General features: G+C 43.6%; 1 protein-coding gene across 4 annotated transcripts in view; it reads left to right on the top strand.

Annotated features, from left to right (window-relative positions):
• PAPPA2 (pappalysin 2) overlaps positions 1 to 23,753 on the top strand; it is a 331,936-nt gene that overhangs the window by 109,113 nt on the left and 199,070 nt on the right. For all 4 annotated transcript variants that reach the window (XM_073643372.1, XM_073643370.1, XM_073643374.1 and 1 more), the window contains exons 3-4: positions 8,694 to 9,750; positions 19,908 to 20,053. In XM_073643372.1, the coding sequence (XP_073499473.1) occupies positions 8,694 to 9,750; positions 19,908 to 20,053 (1,203 nt within the window). The remainder of the gene's footprint in view (positions 1 to 8,693; positions 9,751 to 19,907; positions 20,054 to 23,753) is intronic.

The following is a 23,753-nucleotide window of genomic DNA, read 5'->3' as shown; positions in this document are numbered from 1 at the left end:
CCATAGAAGACACATTCACAATGATTTATTAATCCAAAATTCTAGGACAGAAATTTTATAAAGAAACCACCTAACATGTTGACAGGTTTGCTTTATTAAATTGAAATGCAAAAGTTTTGTATTTCACAAGCATTAGGTAAGTGGATGTCTGTTTACTAGGCAGAATACTGGTCTGAATGAAGTCTTTCTTACAAAGTATGAGTCACTTCAGGTGAATTTTCAGAATAAGATGTTGTCTGTGTGTACATGAGGAATAACATGATTTCTGGCCATTTTATGACTTGTTTCCTACATTGTTTACTAGTTTCACCATCCGCATGCTCTATTTCTAATTATCAGTTGTCTCTGTGTTGGTGGGAGAAGACTAGCTGCTATGATACTTACATTGCACACAAGGATATGAGGGAATCCTGCTCTTTTCTCTATGTAGCACGTTCAGAAGCAGCAGCAGCAGCATGGAGGACATTATACAGCAGTGATGAGCAGTGTAGCTGTGAATTCAGCTTTAGGACAAGTTAAAAAGCAGCAGCCCCATTTCTCTGCTTCTCCTCTCCCTTTATGTATCCATTTTCTTCCTCCTACTCTCTCCCTTGACTTCAATAGGGAGCTGTAACTTGATCTCTAAGCTTGTTTTTCAAAGAAAAAAAAATGATGAGTTTTAGAGGTAGGAGGGAAGTGGAAAAGTTTCTCTTATTTTGAAAAAAAAGCGCTAATTTCTCTAATAAGATATATTACAGTTTTGTTTATTTGCTGGTACTATTGATTTATATAAACAAAATTATACACACTGATTCAGGTAATCTATAATGAAGGGTAACTGGGACTTCCCAACACTGGACAGACTGGTATGTCCAATGTCAGGTCCCCATGTACGGTGTGGGCTCGGGAGGCAAGCCTTCGGCATATCGGGAATATGCCAGCTGTGTTGCACAGTCAGCATCAGCCTCTAACAGCAGCTATTAATTCCTTAAATGACGCTGTCAATCTCTGGTTCGTTGGCCATTCTGCTCCATGCATCCATTCAGGGGCGGACATTAAATTGGTGCAACCTGTGCAGCTGCACATGGACCCAAGAATTAAGGAGGCCCACCTCCGCCACCAAAACTGCAAGCAGTTTCTATCACAGACACATTAAGGAGTTATTGAACTGCAAAGGGTCTATATTCTGTTCTTGCACACGGGATCTATTCTGTCTATATCCCTGTGCCCATTGGCCTCAATACAACATGAATGTGGAGTGCTTTTGGCCTGTCATGGCAACCAGGGCCTGCTAAAGTCCCCCGTGCCTGCCATGGTGGTACTCTTGTGAAGTCCAACCTGTGACGGATCAGAGTGATGGTGACTTTTCTGCCCTCTGCTCCTCAGCACTCAGCCCCCCACTCTGCAACCTTACCTGGTCTCCACTTCGTGACTGAGTAGCTGCAGTTCCTTCCTCGTCTCAATAATATCACTCACAGATAATGGGAGAAGATTTAGGGGGGGGAAGAATGTCATGAACGGACTTGTTACCCCAGAGGCTCCAATTACAGGACCGCGCTGGTATCAGTGAGCTCTACACGACCAGCCATTCTCTAACAATTGTTATTAAGGCAGATGGCATGGCAAGGGGCCATATGTCCAAGTGAGAACTTAACAGCTAAGAGAAACACTGCAGTAGAGTAGTGGTAGGGCTTGCTAAGTTTGTAAAATTAATGCCAGTGTGAACTGTTTATGAAGTATTACTTACAAGGAAATGTGCTTTCTGGATATGGTTAAAAATGAAAATGTTAACAGTTACTCTGTCTGAAGTAGAGCATTCCAGAGTAGAGGTGCAATGTAAGGTGCCCCAGCGAGGTAGTCGTGGGCGAGCTGTTGCCCCCTCTCGCTATGGCACCCTACAGACAATATGTGTCCTCCCTCTGAAGTGTGGCTGTGTATGTAGTGCTCTTCACTTACTTCAAGCCATCCGATCGCGGCTGTCTCCAGGCAATTTTCTTCTGGGACCAGGGCAGCAATAATTTCAGAGGACACGAGGTTCTTAACCAGAACTTGGACTTTACTTGGGGAAGAGGAATATATACAATATTTACAGTCAGATATAATGGATAAGGCCCGACAGGCAATCATCTCTCTCACAGGCGCTGTTAACTGCTTCAGCCCTGGTTCCCTCTTTAAGCGGAGCATCTCTGTGGCTATAATCCCTGGCCCAAGAGACTCCTCTGTATTGACAGTGACTTGGATCCGATATCTCTCCCCCACGTCTTAGCCTGGAGTCCTCTTTAGCTTCCTCTGCTTCCTGCAGACTAGAAGTGCCCCGTGTCCTCACTACGCTTTGATGAGTTTCTCCGGCGGGCTGACAGGACTCGTGCTCTTGTGTGGGGAGACTTGCACACTGGGATCCCACTGTCTGAGGGTACGGAGCTCCCGTCTACCCTAGCAGCCACTATAATCAGGCTGTCTGAACAACTTGAGGTCTCAACTCGTACTGAAGAATCACTTTCTGATTCTGGAAATTAAACAGAGACTTTCCTAATATGCCCACCCTCAGTGAGCTGTCATCACAGAACTTTAACCCATCACTGTCTATAACTTTGCTGGCAGACTCAACCTGACATCTGCACCCAGAACAGTGGCATCTTGTGGCTGTTTTCAGGTACTACAGCTCAGAAGGAATTATACCAGAAACAAGCTTTATATCTCTCTGGGCTTGATAAGGGCACTAAGTTCCCCCTCTACTCTACTAACTGGACCACTAAAGCTAACCCCCTTAGCTTGGTCTACCACAGAGAGGGAGGTCTGACCTCAGGGACACTTCCTTTAACTATCTCAGTACCAAGGGAAGGCTACGCCCTTCCCCACTATTACATTCCCCGACACTTTAATGTTGGTCGTCCCTGACCACACTAAGCAATAAACATCAATCAACAGCTATAAAATTATGTTGCATAACTAAATTTTACTAAAACATTTTTAGTAAACGACTGGTCCTGAGGTCATCTTCTTGGATGGAAGACCGGCCCTTCTCGGTTAAGGGCCCTGGAAGAGCAACTCAGGATAGTCCGTTATCAACTTTTTCAGAGGCACCGGTCCTTCTTGGTAAGGACCCTGGAAACGAAGTGTCCACAGTTTTAAGTCAGGTCAACACCTCAATAGCCCCCAATCCCCTCCTGGGGCTACATTCTGAGGCACACAGTCACAGGTAACACCCTGTGAGTCTCTTTCTTCTTGGCCCTAGTGGGGGTCACCGGTTCTTCCCGCTAGGCCGCAAGTCTTTTTGATTTGGAGGATATCCATCCTCAAGGTGTGCCTCAGCATTTTAAATTCCATCAGAAAAAGGCGCAACAAGCGCAACAAAAGAAAACAAAAGTAAAAACAAAAAGAGCAGCTCTCCCAGGCACGCAACTTTTGGGTGCTGCTTAAGGCCTTCCTGGCCTGGGAGGTAGGGGAACAGTCCTCCATTTTAATTCAACATGGGGCACTCCGCCCCCATTGGGTACAAGTCCCAGAAACTGGACCACCGCTGGTGGGTCCTGATAAAGGAAGAGATGAAAGGTCAACGGACCCTTAGCTAGTTAGCTTACTTCTTCCGGGCCTCCCCCCGTTCCTTCATGAAGGCGGCCCATGCTGCAGATGAAGGTGGCTTCCTCCACTTCCACGGCTGATCGGGGTATCTGCTAGGCCCGGGGTCCTCGTCCGAGGACGTAGCACTGCCACAGCCGACCTGGGTAGGGCCGTAGCTGGTGACAGAAAAATGATGGACCTCCTGGCTAACACCAGCCTGAGTCTCTCTGGCAGCCCCCTGCTCAACTGCCTCAGCACCTCCTGGGTGTTGTGGTGCCGACTCCTTCTCCGGCACCTCACTAAGGAAATGGCTTCCTTGCCGCTTGCGACATCCTCCTCCTCGTCGCTCACTATATCTCCCCACTGCCGCCTCCTAGGCTCCTCTGTCGGTGGAGTACTGGCCTTAGGTGGGGACAGAAAGCCTTTAGGGGCTTCCCTAGCCCAGCGCTGCTTAGCCTCTCTTTTGGCCCTCCTCTCGAAGACCTGTCGGTCCTTCTCTAGGATGTCTTCCCATTTATATGGGCGGGTGACCGCAGCTGCGTACCACCCCCTTGTACATTCACATTTCACGAAGAGGACAATGTCCCCCACGCGTAGGTTGTGGAGACGGTCAGGCAGGTAGTCACGCTTGATGACCTCACGGGTGACAAATACCTTGTCCCCGGTCCACTCCTCCTCCAGGAACCCGTACCCCTCACGAATGTGGAACTCGAGGACTCGCCCCCGAGTCTGGGACGCCTCCACTGACTCTCTCCGCGCCGCATTGGACCCTTCCAGCCAGCCTCTGAGGAAGGTGTCGGTCCACCGTCGCTGCTCGCGCGGGGTCATTGGGGGGTCGTGGGTAGCCCACTGTGGACCTCCGGGCTTGGTGCACCGGCCTGCCGAGGAGGAGTGCAGGGCCTCCAAGGCCAGTGACCAAAAGTTCTCCTGCGGGGCCTTCTTCCTCGGAGGCCTCGCCTCCGCGCCACCCCCTGTCGCCGTGGAAGCTGCCGTGGCAGGCGAAACCGGCCGCTAGGGTATAGGCTGCTCACCTCCGTCAGTCTCCGTCGCAGCTGTTGCTCCAGCCCCACTGGGATGTTCTCCACCCTCGGCTGAGGGGGACGGGCTTCCCGGCATCCGGCTCCAAGTCCACACACGGAGCTCATGGATGAGCAGGCCCAGCTCCGGTTCGGGCCTAGTAGTCCACTGCACAGCCACTGGGGGTAGAAACTCACGGGCAACATCCGCAAGCAAGCGACTCTCGCCTGTAGCCCCTGGGGTACTCAGCTCCAACACTTCTTCCTCACTTCGCGCTCCGGGCAGGTCGTACGAGCCGCCGTCTGCCATTCTTCCGGAGCGTTCACCGCAGCGCCTCCTTCTCCTCACGTACCGGACAGAAAATGGCGCCGGTCGCTTATTGGTGACGCGCTTCCTGCGCGTCCAGCTCCGCCTCTTCCTAGGCCGACCTTCTGACGCGACCGCCGCGCCACTTGCCACTCTCGGCCGCTCCGCCTTCAGCCGCGCCCCCTCTCTGTGCGCGCTGATACTCACGGGGCCGGGCTTCAATTTACACCACGCCCTCTTCCTAACTGGACGTCCCATCCTAGGACGCATCTTCACTGCTGGACCCATCCTTCTTCGGGCCAGAACTCGTAGGGGCTGGACATCTTTTCGCGCTCTCCAGCGCCGTCCACTCCCACGATAGGCGGTTCTTCTCCCAGACTTTACCGCCGTCGTCACCATCTTGGAATCCATGCTTCGGGCCGCCATCTTGGGCCGCATGCCTTCCAACACTTTCTCCTCAGTGTTCTGCGTCGGCTCTTCCCCGCTTTCTTCATGCGAGGAGCTCGCATCCTGCCGACTACGCCAAATGTAAGGTGCCCCAGCGAGGTAGTCGTGGGCGAGCTGTAGCCCCCTCTCGCTATGGCACCCTACAGACAATACGTGTCCTCCCTCTGAAGTGTGGCTGTGTATGTAGTGCTCTTCACTTACTTCAAGCCATCCGATCGCGGCTGTCTCCAGGCAATTTTCTTCTGGGACCAGGGCAGCAATAATTTCAGAGGACACAAGGTTCTTAACCAGAACTTGGACTTTACTTGGATAAGAGGAATATATACAATATTTACAGTCAGATATAATGGATAAGGCCCGACAGGCAATCATCTCTCTCACAGGCGCTGTTAACTGCTTCAGCCCTGGTTCCCTCTTTAAGCGGAGCATCTCTGTGGCTATAATCCCTGGCCCAAGAGACTCCTCTGTATTGACAGTGACTTGGATCCGATATCTCTCCCCCACGTCTTAGCCTGGAGTCCTCTTTAGCTTCCTCTGCTTCCTGCAGACTAGAAGTGCTCCGTGTCCTCACTACGCTTTGATGAGTTTCTCCGGTGGGCTGACAGGACTCGTGCTCTTGTGTGGGGAGACTTGCACACTGGGATCCCACTGTCTGAGGGTACGGAGCTCCCGTCTACCCTAGCAGCCACTATAATCAGGCTGTCTGAACAACTTGAGGTCTCAACTCGTACTGAAGAATCACTTCCTGATTCTGGAAATTAAACAGAGACTTTCCTAATATGCCCACCCTCAGTGAGCTGTCATCACAGAACTTTAACCCATCACTGTCTATAACTTTGCTGGCAGACTCAACCTGACATCTGCACCCAGAACAGTGGCATCTTGTGGCTGTTTTCAGGTACTACAGCCCAGAAAGAATTATACCAGGAACAAGCTTTATATCTCTCTGGGCTTGATAAGGGCACTAAGTTCCCCCTCTACTCTACTAACTGGACCACTAAAGCTAACCCCCTTAGCTTGGTCTACCACAGAGAGGGAGGTCTGACCTCAGGGACACTTCCTTTAACTATCTCAGTACCAAGGGAAGGCTACGCCCTTCCCCACTATTACAGCAGCACAAGAGAAATCTTAGAAATATGAATGGGGAGTTTTAAAGAGGAACCATTGCTAGACAAAAAAGATGATGGTCTGTAAGAGGGTGTAGAATAGTTATAAATCCTGAGCCGCGTGATATTGCTTGCAATATTTTTTCATGCTTGTATATGCAAATTGTCTCTTCAGAGAGGAAGTGAACTAGAATTCTAGCGCCACCTATAACGAGGAAGTAGCAATCCTAAAAGTCAATATCGACCCTTTAACAAGTCTTGTCACATGACTTAGGATAAAAGCCAAAACAAAAATCTCAATTTGCAGACACTATTTTTTGGGGTACTGCCCCTCGTCAGTGCAAAGGCAAAGTATGAGATATGGTTTGGCTGGGGGTGGGGGGGGGGGCATCTGACCAGTATCCAAGGGGTAACATTTCTCCTTGTAGAGAGTGACATGTTAAGCATGTCAAGGTGAGGATACTTTTGAGCAGCAATGCTCCTCTGTGAAATATGCAAATTGTCTCTTCAGAGAAGAAGAGAAGTAGAACTCTAGTGCCACCTATAGGAAGTAGCAATCCTAAAAGTCAATATCGACTCTTTAACGAGCCTTGTCACATGACCAGTATCCAAGGGGTAACATTTCTCCTTGTAGAGAGTGACATGTTAAGCATGTCAAGGTGAGGATACTTTTGAGCAGCAATGCTCCTCTGTGAAATATGCAAATTGTCTCTTCAGAGAAGAAGAGAAGTAGAACTCTAGTGCCACCTATAGGAAGTAGCAATCCTAAAAGTCAATATCGACTCCTTAACGAGCCTTGTCACATGACTTAGGATAATAGTCAAAACCAAAATCTACATGCTTGTATGTTACATGCTTGTATAAGAATCGTTGTCAGCAAGAAAGGAAGACAAATGCTTGCAATATAAACAATATAAACAACTAAACAATAAATTAAAGGGCTAATAAAACAAAACTGAAAATAGACTCTGTGTAATGTAATGCATTATCTATCTATCTATCTATCTATCTATCTATCTTTCAGACATCTATCTATATCTTCTCATCTATATCTAACACTGAGGTCACAGTGGAGTTTCGACAGGCATCACAAACCTAGACTTTATCAACCTCTACAAGCTGATAAATGTTACAGACAACTCTTGAGGATCTTACCTTTAATAGTAAACCATCTCTTGTTTATCTCGTTTTTTTTTTTCACTTAATTTGCGAGTTGCACTTGTCTGTCTATCCTAAGGTGGTGAGAACTTGTGCTTCAGCCTTAATTATAAAGGAGAGGTGATGTAGAATAGAGAAATCGCTTTTGAAAAAAGTCAATTGTCATGCTGCTTTGACTTGCTGGAAAAATGTTTATCAAAATCAGCAAATTGAAAAAGCTTTTTTTTTTTTTTTCCTTTCGTGTTAATCTGGAAATGCACTTTTTACAATGTGTTGATTAGGTCCTTGAGAAACTAATGATACTATGAATCCTGGAGACTACCTGCAAGTTCATGATAATTGCAGTTCGCAGTAAAGAGATCTTTTTGTGCAGTCTTTGGGACAAAAATCAAATTGGTTTTATTACCCTGCCATCTCTGACTGGTTATGGGTGAAGGTGATTTCGGCTTTATCATGACAGAAATGGATTTATAGCTTAAGGGAAATATATTGTCAGAAAATGCTCTTCAGTTTGCATCAGTTTTTTTTATGTTAAATGCATTTTTTAATACAAAATATTAGTGATATTATCCTAATTTTCCATATAAATATCTAAGTTATAAAAATTAATCCTGCAGTTTTCACACTAGATACTGAGCCCTCCATATTATACTTTCTGTTCTTTAGAAATTACTTCTCCGCAGTGTTCTCATGATCATCAGAGACAGAATTACAATGAAGTGCAACACCTCTGTTATAGAGTTAGAAGGAAATAAAACAGATTAATTATTCCCAATTGGTGATGGTCACTGCTCACTTCCTCGCCCTCCCTGTACAGTGACCTCTGCACAGGTAATGGAGCATGCTCACAACACTATCACACAGAAGTCAATGATTCGTCTCCAGTCTGCAGTTCCCTTTGGTCCGTATGACTCATAAAGCAAATCTATGAACTGCTGTTAACATAACAGAGAAGCAACTTGACTGACCCCGTAAACATGTGCCGAATGTACAAACCTACAATTGGATTAAAAACAAATTAGAAAAAAAAATAGAATATGTTTCAGTATCTGAAAATAATATTAATTAGCAAAATATGGATTTTGTAAGTTCTTTTACCAGTTCTCTCTTTTATTTCAGGCATGTTTGATAATTGCTCACACGTGGCCAGTGACCGTGGCTGGTCTGTCGGGATTCGCCCAGCTGTAGCAGGTGCAAAGAGAGATGCACGTTTCTACTTCTCACTCCGAACTGACCGCTCTCAGAGCGCTACAGTCTTGATTTCTCCACATCGCTACAAGCCTGGTACCTGGACCCATCTGGCTGCCATTTATGATGGACAACAAATTTTGCTGTACATCGATGGAGCTGAGATTTCTGGGGCCAAAGGTCTCTTGGGTCCCCTCCATAGTCACTTTATTTCATTATGTAGATCCCTTTTGCTTGGAGGAGACAACTCAGAAACGGGTCACTACTATCGGGGTCACCTTTTCTCCTTTCGCCTGTCGTCAGAGGTTAGAACTCAACATCAGCTGAGATCAGAAGCCCTCAGAAGAACTTCTGAAACTTCACCACTAATGCAAAGTCATTCCATACTGTCTAGTAATATATGGAGTCTATATAAAGATGGAGTCTATCCAGAAGTTATACCAGGGCTTTTGCCAGAAAAGGAAATTATCTCCACTATTTCACTCCCTCCGTGTGGTCGAACACTTTGTGATTTGCCAGAGGTGACTAGCGGGTATAGCAGATCGGGAGTAGAATGGGAAAAAGTGGTCCATTATCGGGTGGTAAATGTGTTTGAAGATGATGGATCCAGACCATTGGTAAGCACTGAACAGATTGAGAGACAGCATGAAACCTTGGCCAATGCTTACAGTCCACATGGCATCCATTGGCAACTCAATGTAGTACAGATTCATAATTCCAGCTTACGGAATCGAGTAGTATTGCCTGGATGTGAACCAGGCAGAGTTGGCAATGATCAGTGTGACCCTGAGTGTAAACACCCCCTTACTGGCTATGACGGTGGAGACTGTGGTTTCTTCAGGCCTTGTAGTTCCAGTAAGAAGGGTGATGGGGTGTGCCACCTTGAATGCAACACAGCAAGGGATGACTATGATGATGGAGACTGTTGTCCAAACAAAGGATCTGGAAATAGTACAAAGACATGCTTTGATCCTGATGCAAGGGGAAGGTAAGGAATTGATAGGAATTATATTCACAGATTTTTTCCAAAAATTGTTAAAGATGCAAAAATGTAAGATAAAGACATTGAAGATCTCAAAACTTCACTGGCAAAGCTTAGCTGAAACATTTGGTGGACTTCGACTTTAGAATTTGTAATGTTTTTAATGTAAAGTGTCAACGGGAAGAGTTAGAAATGTAGAAAACTTTACCTTGTCACCTAAAAGAAATCTGTAAAGTCAGAAATTTGTTTCAAAGCAAGCACAGGTCTTTGTAGAGGACTTTGTAATAAGAAGAGCCATATCTTTAATTTAAAGGGGTTGTCCGGTCCAAATCGATAAGTCTGCAGTCACTCTGTGTGACTGCAGACTTATGAATTCCCCCAGAGCGCGCCCCGTGCACTGCGGGGATTCACTAGTTTCAGACCCGGGACCGGAGGGTAAGTATGAGTTATACATACTCCCGGGCCAATAGCCGTGGCTTTTCTCCCATATACTTTGTATTGAGCGAGGCTGCGCCCCGTCTAGAGACATGGCCGACCAATGGGTGTGGCAGACTAGAGGGCGTGGCCTTGCTCAAGTGTATGGGAGCGAGGCCACACCCACTGGCAGGAGTATGTATAACACATACAGTACAGATCAAAAGTTTGGACACACCTTCTCATTTAAAGATTTTTCTGCATTTTCATGACTATGAAAATTGTGCATTCACACTGAAGGCATCAAAACTATGAATTAACACATGTGAAATTATATACTTAACAAAAAAGTGTGAAACAACTGAAAATATGTCTTATAGTCTAGGTTCTTCAAAGTAGCCACTTTTTGCTTCGATGACTGCTTTGCACACTCTTGGCATTCTCTTGATGAGCTTCAAGAGGTAGTCACCGGAAATGGTTTTCTTTTCACAGGTGCGCCCTGTCAGTTTTAATAAGTGGGATTTCTTGCCTTATAAATGGGGTTGGGACCATCAGTTGTGTTGTGCAGAAGTCTGGTGGATACACAGCTGATAGTCCTACTGAATAGACTGCTAGAATTTGTATTATGGCAAGAAAAAAGCAGCTAAGTAAAGAAAAACGAGTGGCCATCATTACTTTAAGTAATGAAGGTCAGTCAGTCCGAAAAATTGGGCAAACTTTGAAAGTGTCCCCAAGCACTACAAAGAAACTGGCTCACATGAGGACAGCCCCAGGAAAGGAAGACCAAGAGTCACCTCTGCTTCTGAGGATAAGTTTATCCGAGTCACCAGCCTCAGAAATCGCAGGTTAACAGCAGCTCAGATTAGAGACCAGGTCAATGCCACACAGAGTTCTAGCAGCAGACACATCTCTACAACAACTGTTAAGAGGAAACTTTGTGCAGCAGGCCTTCATGGTAAAATAGCTGCTAGGAAACCACTGCTAAGGACAGGCAACAAGCAGAAGAGACTTGTTTGGGCTAAACAACACAAGGAATGGACATTAGTCCAGTGGAAATCTGTGCTTTGGTCTGATGAGTCCAAATTTGAGATCTTTGGTTCCAACCACCGAGTCTTTGTGCGACACAGAAAAGGTGAACGGATGGACTCTACATGCCTGGTTCCCACCGTGAAGCATTGAGGAGGAGGTGTGATGGTGTGGGGGTGCTTTGCTGGTGACACTTTTGGGGATTTATTCAAAATTGAAGGCATACTTAACCAGCATGGCTACCACAGCATCTTGCAGCGGCATGCTATTCCATCCGGTTTGCGTTTAGTTTGACCATCATTTATTTTTCAACAGCACAATGACCCCAAACACACCTCCAGGCTGTGTAAGGGCTATTTGACCAAGAAGGTGAATGATGGGGTGCTACGCCAGATGACCTGGCCTCCACAGTCACCAGACCTGAACCCAATCGAGATGGTTTGGGGTGAGCTGGACCGCAGAGTGAAGGCAAAAGGGCCAACAAGTGCTAAGCATCTCTGGGAACTCCTTCAAGATTGTTGGAAGACCATTTCCGGTGACTACCTCTTGAAGCTCGCCAAGAGTGTGCAAAGCAGTCATCAAAGCATAAGGTGGCTACTTTGAAGAACCTAGAATATAAGACATATTTTCAGTTGTTTCACACTTTTTTGTTAAGTATATAATTCCACATGTGTTAATTCATAGTTTTGATGCCTTCAGTGTGAATGTACAATTTTCAAAGTCATGAAAATATAGAAAAATGTTTAAATGAGAAGGTGTGTCCAAACTTTTGGTCTGTACTGTACATAGCCTCCAGTCCCTGAGTCACACAGAGTGACTGCAGACTTACTGATTTGGACCGGACAACCCCATTAAATGTCTATGAAGAAAACTTTTTTTGTGTAAATGAGGTGCTTAAAGTTCTGTGTGAGTGACTGTGCAATATGGGGCACCCTCCCTGTGACAATTTTGTTGGCTAACGCCTCCCCTGCTGCATTGAATGACAGCACTAGCTTTGCTTGAGCCTTTTTCTGGGTGCCAGCTGTCTCCCTGTTCTGTGCATGCACCAATGTTGTAATGCATGCAAAGGATTTCAGCAGAGACAGCACTAACTCAACTGAAGTTCACACTCAATTAATAGAGCTAACTGGCAAAACCTTCAGAGAAAGGGTACTCTTGACTACATGGCCCTGTCCACCATACACCAAGCACCTAATTTGCATATGAACCTAAGGACGGTTTTCACTAAAACTAGTCCATGGATTTTTAAACTAAAGTTATGGCTCTTTTTAGCATACGGTCCCTGCGTAAGCATCTGTGCTTACCTTGAGACAGCTTTCCGACCTGCCAGACTCCATGAAAAGCGGATCTGTAACCAGATTTCACAATAAAAACTGCATACTCTATAAAGATTTCTTAGACCTGATGACACTAGTGTATTTATTTTTAAAATCCAGATCAGAATGGCTGTATAATCCTGATAATAGCATGACCATTTTATGAGTCAAGCTCATTAGTCCAAGTCTATTAATTCTTTGCCTCCCACTCAGACTGACTGACAGCTGCAGCTTGTTCTGAGCAGTGTGAGATTTCAGCAGAAAGGAGGGTCACTGAGGAACTGTCAATAAGAGTAGGTACAAAAATGACTTACACTTTCACAAAGCATCATACAGCTATTCTGACATCCACTTTAAGAGTTTTACAATGCTGCTTCATCTGGTACTTGTGATGCATCTGTATAACCATGCACCCAGAAACCACATTACACAAGGTTTTGCACTGTGCAGCACCTCTGCATGAATTAGTACCCGAACACTTTGTCGCTACAATGTATTATGTTTTAGATCGAGACTCAAGTGTTTTTGATAATATAAAGATTGCAATGTCTGTGCCATTGTTCTTTATATCAAAATTATATTACCCTCCAAGGATCTTGCTGATCCCCATTATAATTTGGTAAACTCAGCCTCAATTAATTGGTGTCTGTTGGAAAAATTATCCATCAAATCGGGCATGGCTCGTCTTAATAATGAGACAGAAAGAGCGGCATGCTCATTTTTTTCCCTTATGTTAAGTTCTATATATAACAATAGAGGATACTATGTAATAAGGGACGACACTATACATAACAAAAGAGGACGCTATATGGTACAGAGCAGCAATATACTGCATAATGCTATGTAATAAGGAACAGCGCTATATATAACAAGAGGGAATGTTATGTCATAAGGGACAGGGCTGTATAAAACAAGAGGAAACCTTAAGTAATAAGGGATGGCACTATACAAAAAAAGAAAGGATGCTAAATACTTACTGACGGTGCTATACATAACAATAGAGGATGCTGTATAATAAGGGACGGCACAATACATAACAAGAGAAAACCCTATATACTAAGGGATAGTGCTATACATAACAAGAGTAGATCCTATACACTAAGGGATGGCATTATACATAATAAGGGAGGGTTTTTTTTTTTTTTTTTACAAACAAGAGTATTACTACCATCTCTGTGCAAGTAAAGCTGCATTTACACTGAAAGATAATCGTGAACAAGTTTTCTTGAGCAAAATACTTGTTCTTGGGTGAAATGATCTTGGCGTAGTGCAAAAGATCTTTGTTCTCGGCAACCCATCATCCTATGTAAACAGGACTGGCACTGTCAAGAGCTATGGCAGCCCATGCTCACTGAGAGATCTATTACAGATCTATTACAGATCTTTCAGTGTGCATCCTTTACTGTGGTCTGTCTGTGTACACAGGCCACCGCTGATAAGCTGTTGAGGCGCCTGTTAACCTGGGCACCGAGAAATAAACCATAGAATTAAAAATGCATCTATTTATGAGAACAGAGAGAATTTTCAATAAGAGGTATAAAGTCGCTGCTTCTTCTTACTATCACTTTAGAATTTTACCCATTTTCAGAAGATGGGAAAACCCCTTTAAGGATTTTTACTTTGCACCGCATATATTCAGTAGGAGTTAAGTTTTATATGCTGGACTACCTCTTTAATAAAAAAAAAGTGCTCTAAGAAACTTACAGTTCTAATTATGGTAATTATAGCAGTAATGCAATTTTGAATAATCTGCCTATACAATGCCTGTGTATATCTCGGCACTCACAGAGTGCGGCTGCAGCTTTTGTGTTTGCTGATTTCTCATCCTGGTATGTCTTTCTCTATCAGATATTGAGGGTACGTTCTGCAGGAAGGCTGCTTCCTGATATGTTGCATTAGTAGCAGCGCCCGTTCATTGTTCCTGCCATACAAATAAAGATAAACATATACACATAAAAGAGATATAAACAAACAATTTGAATTGCTAATTTACACATATTTTAACCGAATCTCAATCTTGCATGAAATGAATACACGCCATATGACAAATATGCTGACGGTTTGTTTTTTTCATTTTTTTTTCCTTTGCCGGATGCTATTTCACCGACTTTTCCCATTTATTCAATTTAAGGCATTTATTAGTTCAGCTGAACCAAGAAGTAAATGAATCAAGTCAGCAATAGTTTTCTAGCCAATTGCAGTGAAATCAACAGGTTTTGAATAACAATGAGTCCAATGGCTAAGGAATTGACTAGCAAAGCATTGATTTCTAAAACTTGGTTGCTGACTAAAGAATAGACACTGATCTAGAAAATGGTACACTATCCTAATGAGCATCTACAGGAAAATATAAATATTGCTGGGAAATGATAGGGAGTTGTTTAATGTTCTTTTATATTATGTATATAAGCAGGCTTGGACTGGCCCACAGGAGAACAGGGGAATCCTCCGGTGGGCCACCACCCTATTATATGAGCAGTACTTGGCACTATATACATGAATCCCTATGTACAGACAAAGGCAGCATCTTATTCATTTAACAATCTACCCAGTTCATTGTTATATTAATTTATGATTGAGGATAATGTCACATTTGCATGAAGCTGAAAAGTGGGGCCCTGGAGTTGGTTACTGGTGGGTCCTGGTCACCACAGTTCAACATTGTATACAAGTATCATGGGGCATTTTCCTTATCACTTGCAGCACCTGATATTCTTTTAATAAGGGCTTGTGCACACATCCGATTTTATCGCTTGAGGGCTATCCGTGGTTTTCATTGATAGCACTTGTACCTCTGATAGTCTATGGGTCTGTACACATTTCTGTTTTTTTTTTTCCTCGGACCTAGTGGTCTAAGGAAAAAATAAGAGACTTGTCCGATTTTGATCCGAGTGTTGGATCAAAATCGACAATGCAAGTCTACAGTAAGTGTCCGTAAAAAACATCGGACTGCACTCGGATGACACGGACTGACAAAGTGAAGGGAGTGGAGAAACTTTTTTTTCCTCTCCACCTTCATGAAACACTGATGCCACTTTGATCAAACTCTGATCAATCACATTCAGTATTTGGTCAGTATTTTACATCAGTATTTGTAAGCCAAAATCAGGCGTGGGTTATAAATACAGACCCGGTGACGTGTTTCTATTATACTTTTCCTCTGATTGTTCCACTCCTGATTTTGGCTTACAAATACTGATGTAAAATACTAACCAAATACTGAACACGTGTGAATGTGGCCTTAAGATGAATAAACTGATTGCCTTTTTTTGGTGGTGGGGTGTGGGTGGATCAGTCTGACCCTGAATTGGTGGTCCTGATACACGTGAGGGATATGGAAACTCACCTACGACTATTTAAATCTTTGGAAGTCTTTGGAAATTCGATGAATCTGAACAGTTAATTTTGTATCTTCGTCTTTTACATTTGCACAATCTGCTGAAAAAGAACTTCCAATATTTTATGGATATAATTAAAAATAAAACTCTTTCCTACAGACATGAATTAATAATATTCTAGCGATAGAGCAGAGGCGGAATCCATGTAACTGAAGTACTCAGAGCTGAATTGATTTAAATAACAGCTATGCTAATAAGTAATGTTTCTTTTGTTTGAAAATGTTATTTGAAATCTCATCTAAGTGTTATAAGTCTTGTCCAAAATCCTGGTAACGTCACAAATATGCATCTGGTACTCAGTTTGCCAGGCTGGCAAAGGTGGCTCCGTTAAGTCTGCTCTTTGGTCCACGGGGTTGTGGTAGGATTAGGGTTTGGGTTTGGTCCCAGTGCTCTTTCTTGTAATTCCCTGGAAGGAGCAATAACCAGCATCCAAAAGAATTTTTGTAAAAGAAAAAGGAGTCATGAAAATCTGACCAAATTCTAATATCACTACAGTTCATCTGAACCTCAAATCCACAGCAGACCTCCTGGAGCCACCTCACCTGGCAGACTCCATTACATACGACCAAACAATACTAAATCCTAGGCTTTAAAAGAAATGAGATGCCCCAAAATAAACAGTAGTCAAAAATCCATTGTAATGTGTAATATATTATTATTTTGTAATAGAAATATGAATACATATCTAACATTATGTAACATAATGGAGGAATGTGCTATTGTAATGTTCTACAAGTTGAATTCGGTTCATAAGAAAAAAATATAGTAAAATGTAGAACATTTGCTTTTGTATCCAGTGCAGTTTTTCTAGCACAGAAATACTGAAATTCATTTTTATAGAAAAAAAAGTATTTCTTTGTTGGATTTTCAGCCATTTTCTAGGGTTTTATTCAGTGGATATTATGTCTGTTGGATCTGTTGTGGGTTTCTTTTTGCTTTTGAGCTATTTTTTGGTGGTCATTTTGGCTAACGGCAATACGTTCACTGGTTGTCTTGCCATAGCACCATCTCCATGACCAGGGTTGGTCTTTGCTTTGAAACCTCTGTCCAGCATTAAACTTTACAGTTTACATATAGCAACTTGCATTACTATATAAATATTTAGCATTAAAGAGTTATTCCCAAAACATGTGATTTCAAGAACTGAGTTATAGAGCTAAGGAACCAGGTTCTGCTTTTGCTTTATTATAAAACTCCCTACCATTTTCCCTATCCTGATATTTCCTATATGTGTTTATTTTTTTCTTTAATTCCTGTGACATTTAAAGAGGTTGTAGACTACTTTTACAGTGATGACCTTTCCTTAGGATAGGTCATCAATGTCTGATTGGCCTGGGTCCGACACCAGGCACCCCCGCCGATCAGCTGTTATTGGTGGCAGCTGGCTTCCGTACGTAGAACTAGGCCATCTACTTGTAGTGGCCGGGGCTTGGTACTACATGTCCGCCTCCTATTGATATGAATAAGAGTCGGATGTGCAGTAACATGCCCCGGCCTCTACATGTAGATGGCCAAACTCTGCAAGTAAGTTCTTCCGGCCGGCGACCGCTGCCATTGACGCCAATAACAGCTTATCGACAGGGGTGCCAGGTGTTGGACCCCGGCCGATCAGACATTGATAATGTATCCTAAGGATAGGTCATCAATGCAAAAGTAGTGGACAACCTTTTTAAATGTCACAGGAATTAAAGAAAAAAATTAACACGTATAGGAAAGATCGGGACAGGGAAAATGGTAGGGAATTTTATAATAAAGCAAAAGCAGACCAGCTGTTACCGGTGGCAGCGGCCGCCGGCCAGAAGAACTTACTTGTGGAGCTTAGCTGTCTACTTGTAGTGGCCGGGGATGTTACTGCACATCCGACTCCTATTCATATCAATAGGAGGTGGATGTGTAGTACCAAGCCCCGGCCACTACTCCGCGTACGTAAGTACTTCCGGCCGGCAGCTGATCGGCAGAGGTGCTGGGTGTCGGCCCCCCAGCCATACATTGATGTACTGTATATCAATGTATAAGTAGTGGACAACCTCTTTAATTTGAGGGAAGTCCTAAATGAGATGTTACAGGAGGATGGACCTGCAGTCACTTTCCCGCAGCTTTTGTCACCCCTCCTGAAGTAGGATATCATCAGGAGGTGGCTCTGCGGTCACTTCCGACAGCTTCTGTCACCACCATTCCCTGTTGATTCCCTGGTTTAGGGTAAGTGATAGAGAATTGATTTCAGCTTGAGTGGTTGGCGTCACACTTCTTTTGCTCCCACCACCTGCATCTTCAGTGGTTGCCAGTACATTTTTGTACTTATCACCTGTATCTTCAGTCGCCTCCGCCACAGTCCCTACTTCTGACACCACCGCCTCTTTCCCTGAAATCAGACGTCATCAGAGGGTGATGATAGAGGCAGGGTGAGTGACAGCCACAACACCCCAAAGATTCTGTCATTGCCCTGAAAATAATTGGCATCAGGTAGTGGTGATAGAAGCAGGGTGAGTGACACCAGCGCTACCCTTTGGAGTCAATTCGCTTAAGGATGGTGATAAAAGCTGTGAGACATTGCTGATGTCACTCACCCTGATTTTATCACCACCCTCTGATGACTTCTCATTTTAGGAAAAGAGGTGATGGTGTTGGAAGCAGGGACTGTAGTGGTGGCGACCAAAGATGTGAGCGGTGGAGACAGAATTGTGAAGGCTGCCGCTGAAGATGCAGGCACAGAAGAAGTGTGGTGTCAGCCATTGAAACTGCTGTCACTTTTCCATCACTCCCCCCTGAATCAGGATGTCATTAGGGGATGGCGGTGACAGAAGCTGTGGCGCCACCCCCAATGAAGCCCTATTCCAGGAGATGTGATAGAAGCTGCAGAGAAATGACTACAAGGCCATCCCTTTGTGATGATAGGCAGCTTTCTGCCTATGCACAGTATACACAAAAATCAGACAATCAGTATGGTGAGTTATACTGAGCTCAGCATTTTGAGTATTGTTAGATCTGAACAGAGAAAACTGTGATTGTATCAAAATGACATTATGCAACCCAGGAAGTAACACATCTCTGGAATAAGGCTCTCCGCCCTTACATCATGCTGCTCCCTGATTACAGAGCAAAGACCTGCTGACAGATTCCCTTTATTGAATCAGGTACAACTTACTCCAACGGTCCCGTTCATAAAAATGAAGCTCAGAAAAATGAAGATAAGAGTTACACAACAAACTCTAGACACAACAAGATCACTGACAGATTCTCAATTAACTCATTCTGTAGCCAGTGACGTGAATGGAAAGAAAGAGCCTTTAGATGTCAATATATCAAAATTCTTAATGAAACCCATTTGGAAAAATAATTTTTAGCTCCAAAGATGTGCGTTTAAGTGAATAAATAAATGCCCGCAAAGGTGTCCATATCCTCGAAGTGAGAGATTCTAAATCTTATGTTAGAAAACTGTACAATTATTACTTTTAATGCAATTCACTAATAATAAAACATTTTTACAAGTTTCTCCAGAGGTGGAGCTTCACATCTAACCGAGCCAATGATCCGGACAGGATTCTAAACCTAACTGGAAATGGCTTCATTCCATTTCTTCTAGGAATGTTCTGCTCTTCTAGGATTTCCGAAATCTGCAACATGGGACGTAAATGAGCATTTTGATTAAATAAGCCTTTTTTTTAATGTGTACTCAATGGTGAACAGACCTTCATTCCAGCATTCAGCCTCCTTTTCCCTGGATGGCTGTATGTGTCCTAATTGCATTGCTTTTTTGCATCACTTCACTGCTTTTCTTTTGCTCTAATGCTTTCTTTTTAGCATATTTATTATTGAAAATGACACCATATCGACTGTTCTGCTGCTTGACATTGTTATCGTTATGACTTGATTTCATTTGAGAGATTGTCACTAGATCTTGTGAAACAAATAAACAACTTTCCTAATTGCAGACTAAATAAAACTGTTCTTTGGAGACAAGTTATGTCTAATGATAATGTGCTTCGTCTTCTCTTTTGCATCCTAATAGGGCATATATGAGTGTCAAGGAGCTGAGAGATGCCTTGCAGTTGAACAGCACTTTGTTCCTGAATATTTTCTTTGCTGGTTCTGCAGGGGAGGAGCTAGCTGGAGCTGCAACATGGCCATGGGACAAGGATGCCCTTGGTGTTCAAGGTAATTGGTGGTAATCATTTATACAACTAGTCGAGACATCCAGTCCACTATCGTACGCTTTTTTATTATCATTGCACAGAAAGAACATATCATTATAGAAGTGGTCCGAAACAAACATTTATTTTAATTCTAAATGTCAATTTAAAGTCATAATCGAATCAATTTTCTAATATAATCTAATTAAAAAGTCGCTATCATTCTCTCACTACTCTAACTGCTTTATTTTTTTTCACTACTTTCTTTTTGATGATGCTTTGTTTGAGAATCCCATTGCATGCTCGAATAGTCAAACGAATCATCATCAGGGTTCAGAGGCTGTGGTCACTGCCGCAGCCCCTAACCCTCTCCCTGAAATAAAGCTCCATTTCAGACCCTGGGCTAGTCCATGCCCCACTGAGCATGCGCCAATTGTCAATTCAGATGTATGCTAAGTAGGATCTTGTCACTGTGGAATACGCACAGTGACAATGCACTCGTTCATCAGCTGTTATCCGAAGTAAAGAGCCGTCAAGAGAGTTCACTGTCAGTGTGCATGGTAAGAAGAATATCCCGGTGTCCAGGAAAAGCAGAGAACAGTGCCACTCTCGCAAGTGTCTTCATTTATCATCAGAGCTGGCAAGCGAACGCACTGTCACTGTGCATATTGCATATTGCACAGTGACAAGATACTCCTGAACATAAGTTGGAATTTACAACTGACACATGCTCAGTAGAATATGGACTAGCCCAACCACTGAAACAAACGTCACTGATGACACTTCTTCGTTTCAGTTCAGGGGCAGAGGCACCCATAGACTTGTATGGGAGCGCATGATGTGATTTAAAGAGTTTTTCTCAACTGTTCATCTTATCGCCTATTTACAGGATAGGTTATAACTTATAACCTTATGTTTGCTGGGAATGCCACTGTTGGGTTTCCCACTAATCCCAAGAATGGACTCTGATGCTGTATTGATTGTCTTTGTGACTGGCAGTACCATAGACAATCAATCTAATGGTTAAATGATTATTCTTAACTCTTCATCTTGTCATCTATCAACAGGATAGGTAATAACTTTATGTTCGCTAGGGGTCTCTCTGATGGGATCTCCACCAATTCCCAAGAACGAGACTTTGATGCTCCATTGATTGTCTATAGGACTGCTAGAGATAGCCGAGTACTGTGCTTGATTGTCTATAACGGACTCATAAAAAATCAATGAGTTGGTGTTGTGCATGTGATCAGCAAGTTATTTCTGTGAATAGATGATAACTTGTTGAGTTGGGAATAACCTTTTGACTCAATTGCTTTAGCTCCTGCCTGTAATGTTGAAGGTCGTGGGTTCAATTACTGGAGAGACTCACAAAAAAGAAAAAAATATATATATTTTTTTGTGACAAAAATGTATAATTAGTGGAGAAAGGTTGAACTTGGTGGACGTAGGTCTTTTTCCAACCTATGTATGCAAGAAGTTGCAGGTACATTTGCTTCTCCTTAGGTGAGTTTTTATCTTGTACATAGTTCATGGGGTACATTTATTACTTGGGGTATTGAGTTTGGGATACTCCTATGAGTAATGTAGAAAGCTGCTTTGTTTTTTTTCTGTATTTTTACCACTCCATAGTTGCTTTTATGCAGTATGGTTTTTTAATATTAAATGGAATGACAGTTTAATTATAGAGTACAATGGCTGTTTTGGTTCACACAAACAGAGCAGTCATTGTCCATAGTTACCAAATATATTTGTTTGCTTTAAATCATGTTTTTTTTGCCGGCTCCATCTCAGTGTATATATCAGTTTGCTAGTCTGGTGTGCAAATCCCAAGCCTTTCATCAGATGTTAATTTAGCCGGGCTCCTTCTTTTAAGTGCCAGACATATTAATTACATAGCAATCGCTTTATGCAACTTTGTTCCTTCTTATTTTAAATAAAAAGTAACAGAAACTTCTTGGCAGGCGAGATAACGGCCGAAACAAAACACTGTTTCTTTAAGTAATGGGTAAACTTCATCCTATAATAAGTAATGGTTTTCTAAGTGCCCGTTGATTTATTTCTTTGTATTATTCAGTCTTCTTTTGGAAATGTCCCTATTTAAATTATAGACACGCTATTTAATTTCACACTCCTAAAAAAAAAAAAACACTGACTCTTCTGTAATTACAGCTGGAAGGGAAGTTACTGGAATATGACCAGATCAGTGGACAATGTAGAGCCAATTTAATTACATCAAGAGGGATGGATGCTCGAAACATTAAGCATTTCATTGTGGTTAAAAGTCGCTTTGTATTGCACTAAATGACCATCAGGATGTTTCGGGTTTAAAGCACATGAAGCTTCAATGTCATATGTAGTGTCCCCATCTATATTTATTAGGATACTGGTCAGTTCTAGCTCGCTCTGCAATCTGTGACCGTACTGTCAAGCAAAGAAGTTGCATACAGTTTTTCTTCTAGAACTTTTTTTCATCTTTCGCTCTCATTTCAATCAAAAGGATCTTATAGTTTTTTTTTTAAAAAACTGTATTTTAGTCATTGAGGATTATAACACATAAATTTGTAAGGGGGAAGACCAGGGTGTAAGTGCTTTCAGAGCAAGGGATCTGGAACTGCCGGGGCCGTACCTCCTGTTGCAGTGGGAAGACAGACTGTGAGCACAGGAGTCATGTGACTGGGAAGTTGGGGGTGTGTCCAGAGACAGAGCTGGGAAGTCAGGTGACCGAGGGACTCCTGGTGTGGCTGGAGAGAGGAAGAGACGAGGACGTTTTGCGCGGGAAAGCGGAGCTGAGTCCTGCGCAGGAGAACAGTGTGAGAGGGTCCAGGCTCCTGGCTCGTGTACTGGGAGCAGGAGTCGGGTGCAGTGGACCGGAGGAGTCAAGCCCGACTATAGAGACAAGGGACACAGGGTCCGTGGAGCCAAGGCATGTGAGGTGCTGTGTTATAGACTAGGGGCTCAGCGGGTAAAACCGGAGACCGCCCGCTGCTGCCAGAAGACGGAGCATTGTTTGGGCGGGGAAGCCTGAAGAAATCATCACCTGCATCCGCTGGCGACTGCCTTGTGAGGAGCCAGAGTCAGCTAAGTGTACAAACTGATGTTTACAACTGGTCCGGCTCTGCTACATCTTGTCAGACTGTGAACTGTTAGTTACAGACTTTCACCTGCTATTTTCCTTGTTTTCCCCCCATATTTTCCTTGTTGCTCCCTGCGTGGAGATTGACCTTGTTCTTATAAACCCCCCCTGTTTATTATCCCCGTATTGGCTGCTCTGTGTTTCTGTGTCACTGCATCTAAAGTACCCGTGTTACATTTGGCGTAGCCGTCAGGATGCAGTCGTTAGACACAGACACTGCAGAGCAGCCCATCCTGGGTGCTCCTAAATCTAGCTTGCCGCTGGGGGCCATGCTCAGCAATCTCCCAAAGTTCACCGGGGACAATATGATGCTGTGGGACTGGATTGAGAGAGTTAGGAGTATGTTACTTATGCATCCGTTGACCCCAGCTATGCAAGGCGAAATATCCTTACTGGCCCTGGACGGCGATGCCCGACAATTCGTAATGTACCGCCCTCCCCATGCCCGGGATACTGTAGAAAAAGTAGTGCGGATACTGGAGGAGATGCATGGGGATCCCACCAATGTAGGAGAGCTGAGGATACAGCTGTTTCACCAAGTGCAGCAGGAGGGGGAGACTGTGACGCAGTATGTTAATGCCTTACAGAGGGT

Source organism: Phyllobates terribilis, unplaced genomic scaffold (genome assembly GCF_046119375.1).
Source record: "Phyllobates terribilis strain yellow unplaced genomic scaffold, ASM4611937v1 Scaffold_8__6_contigs__length_399053987, whole genome shotgun sequence".
Taxonomy (NCBI): Eukaryota; Metazoa; Chordata; class Amphibia; order Anura; family Dendrobatidae; genus Phyllobates; species Phyllobates terribilis.
Note: the sequence above shows the minus strand (reverse complement) of the source record. Positions and strands in the feature narration are given on the sequence as shown.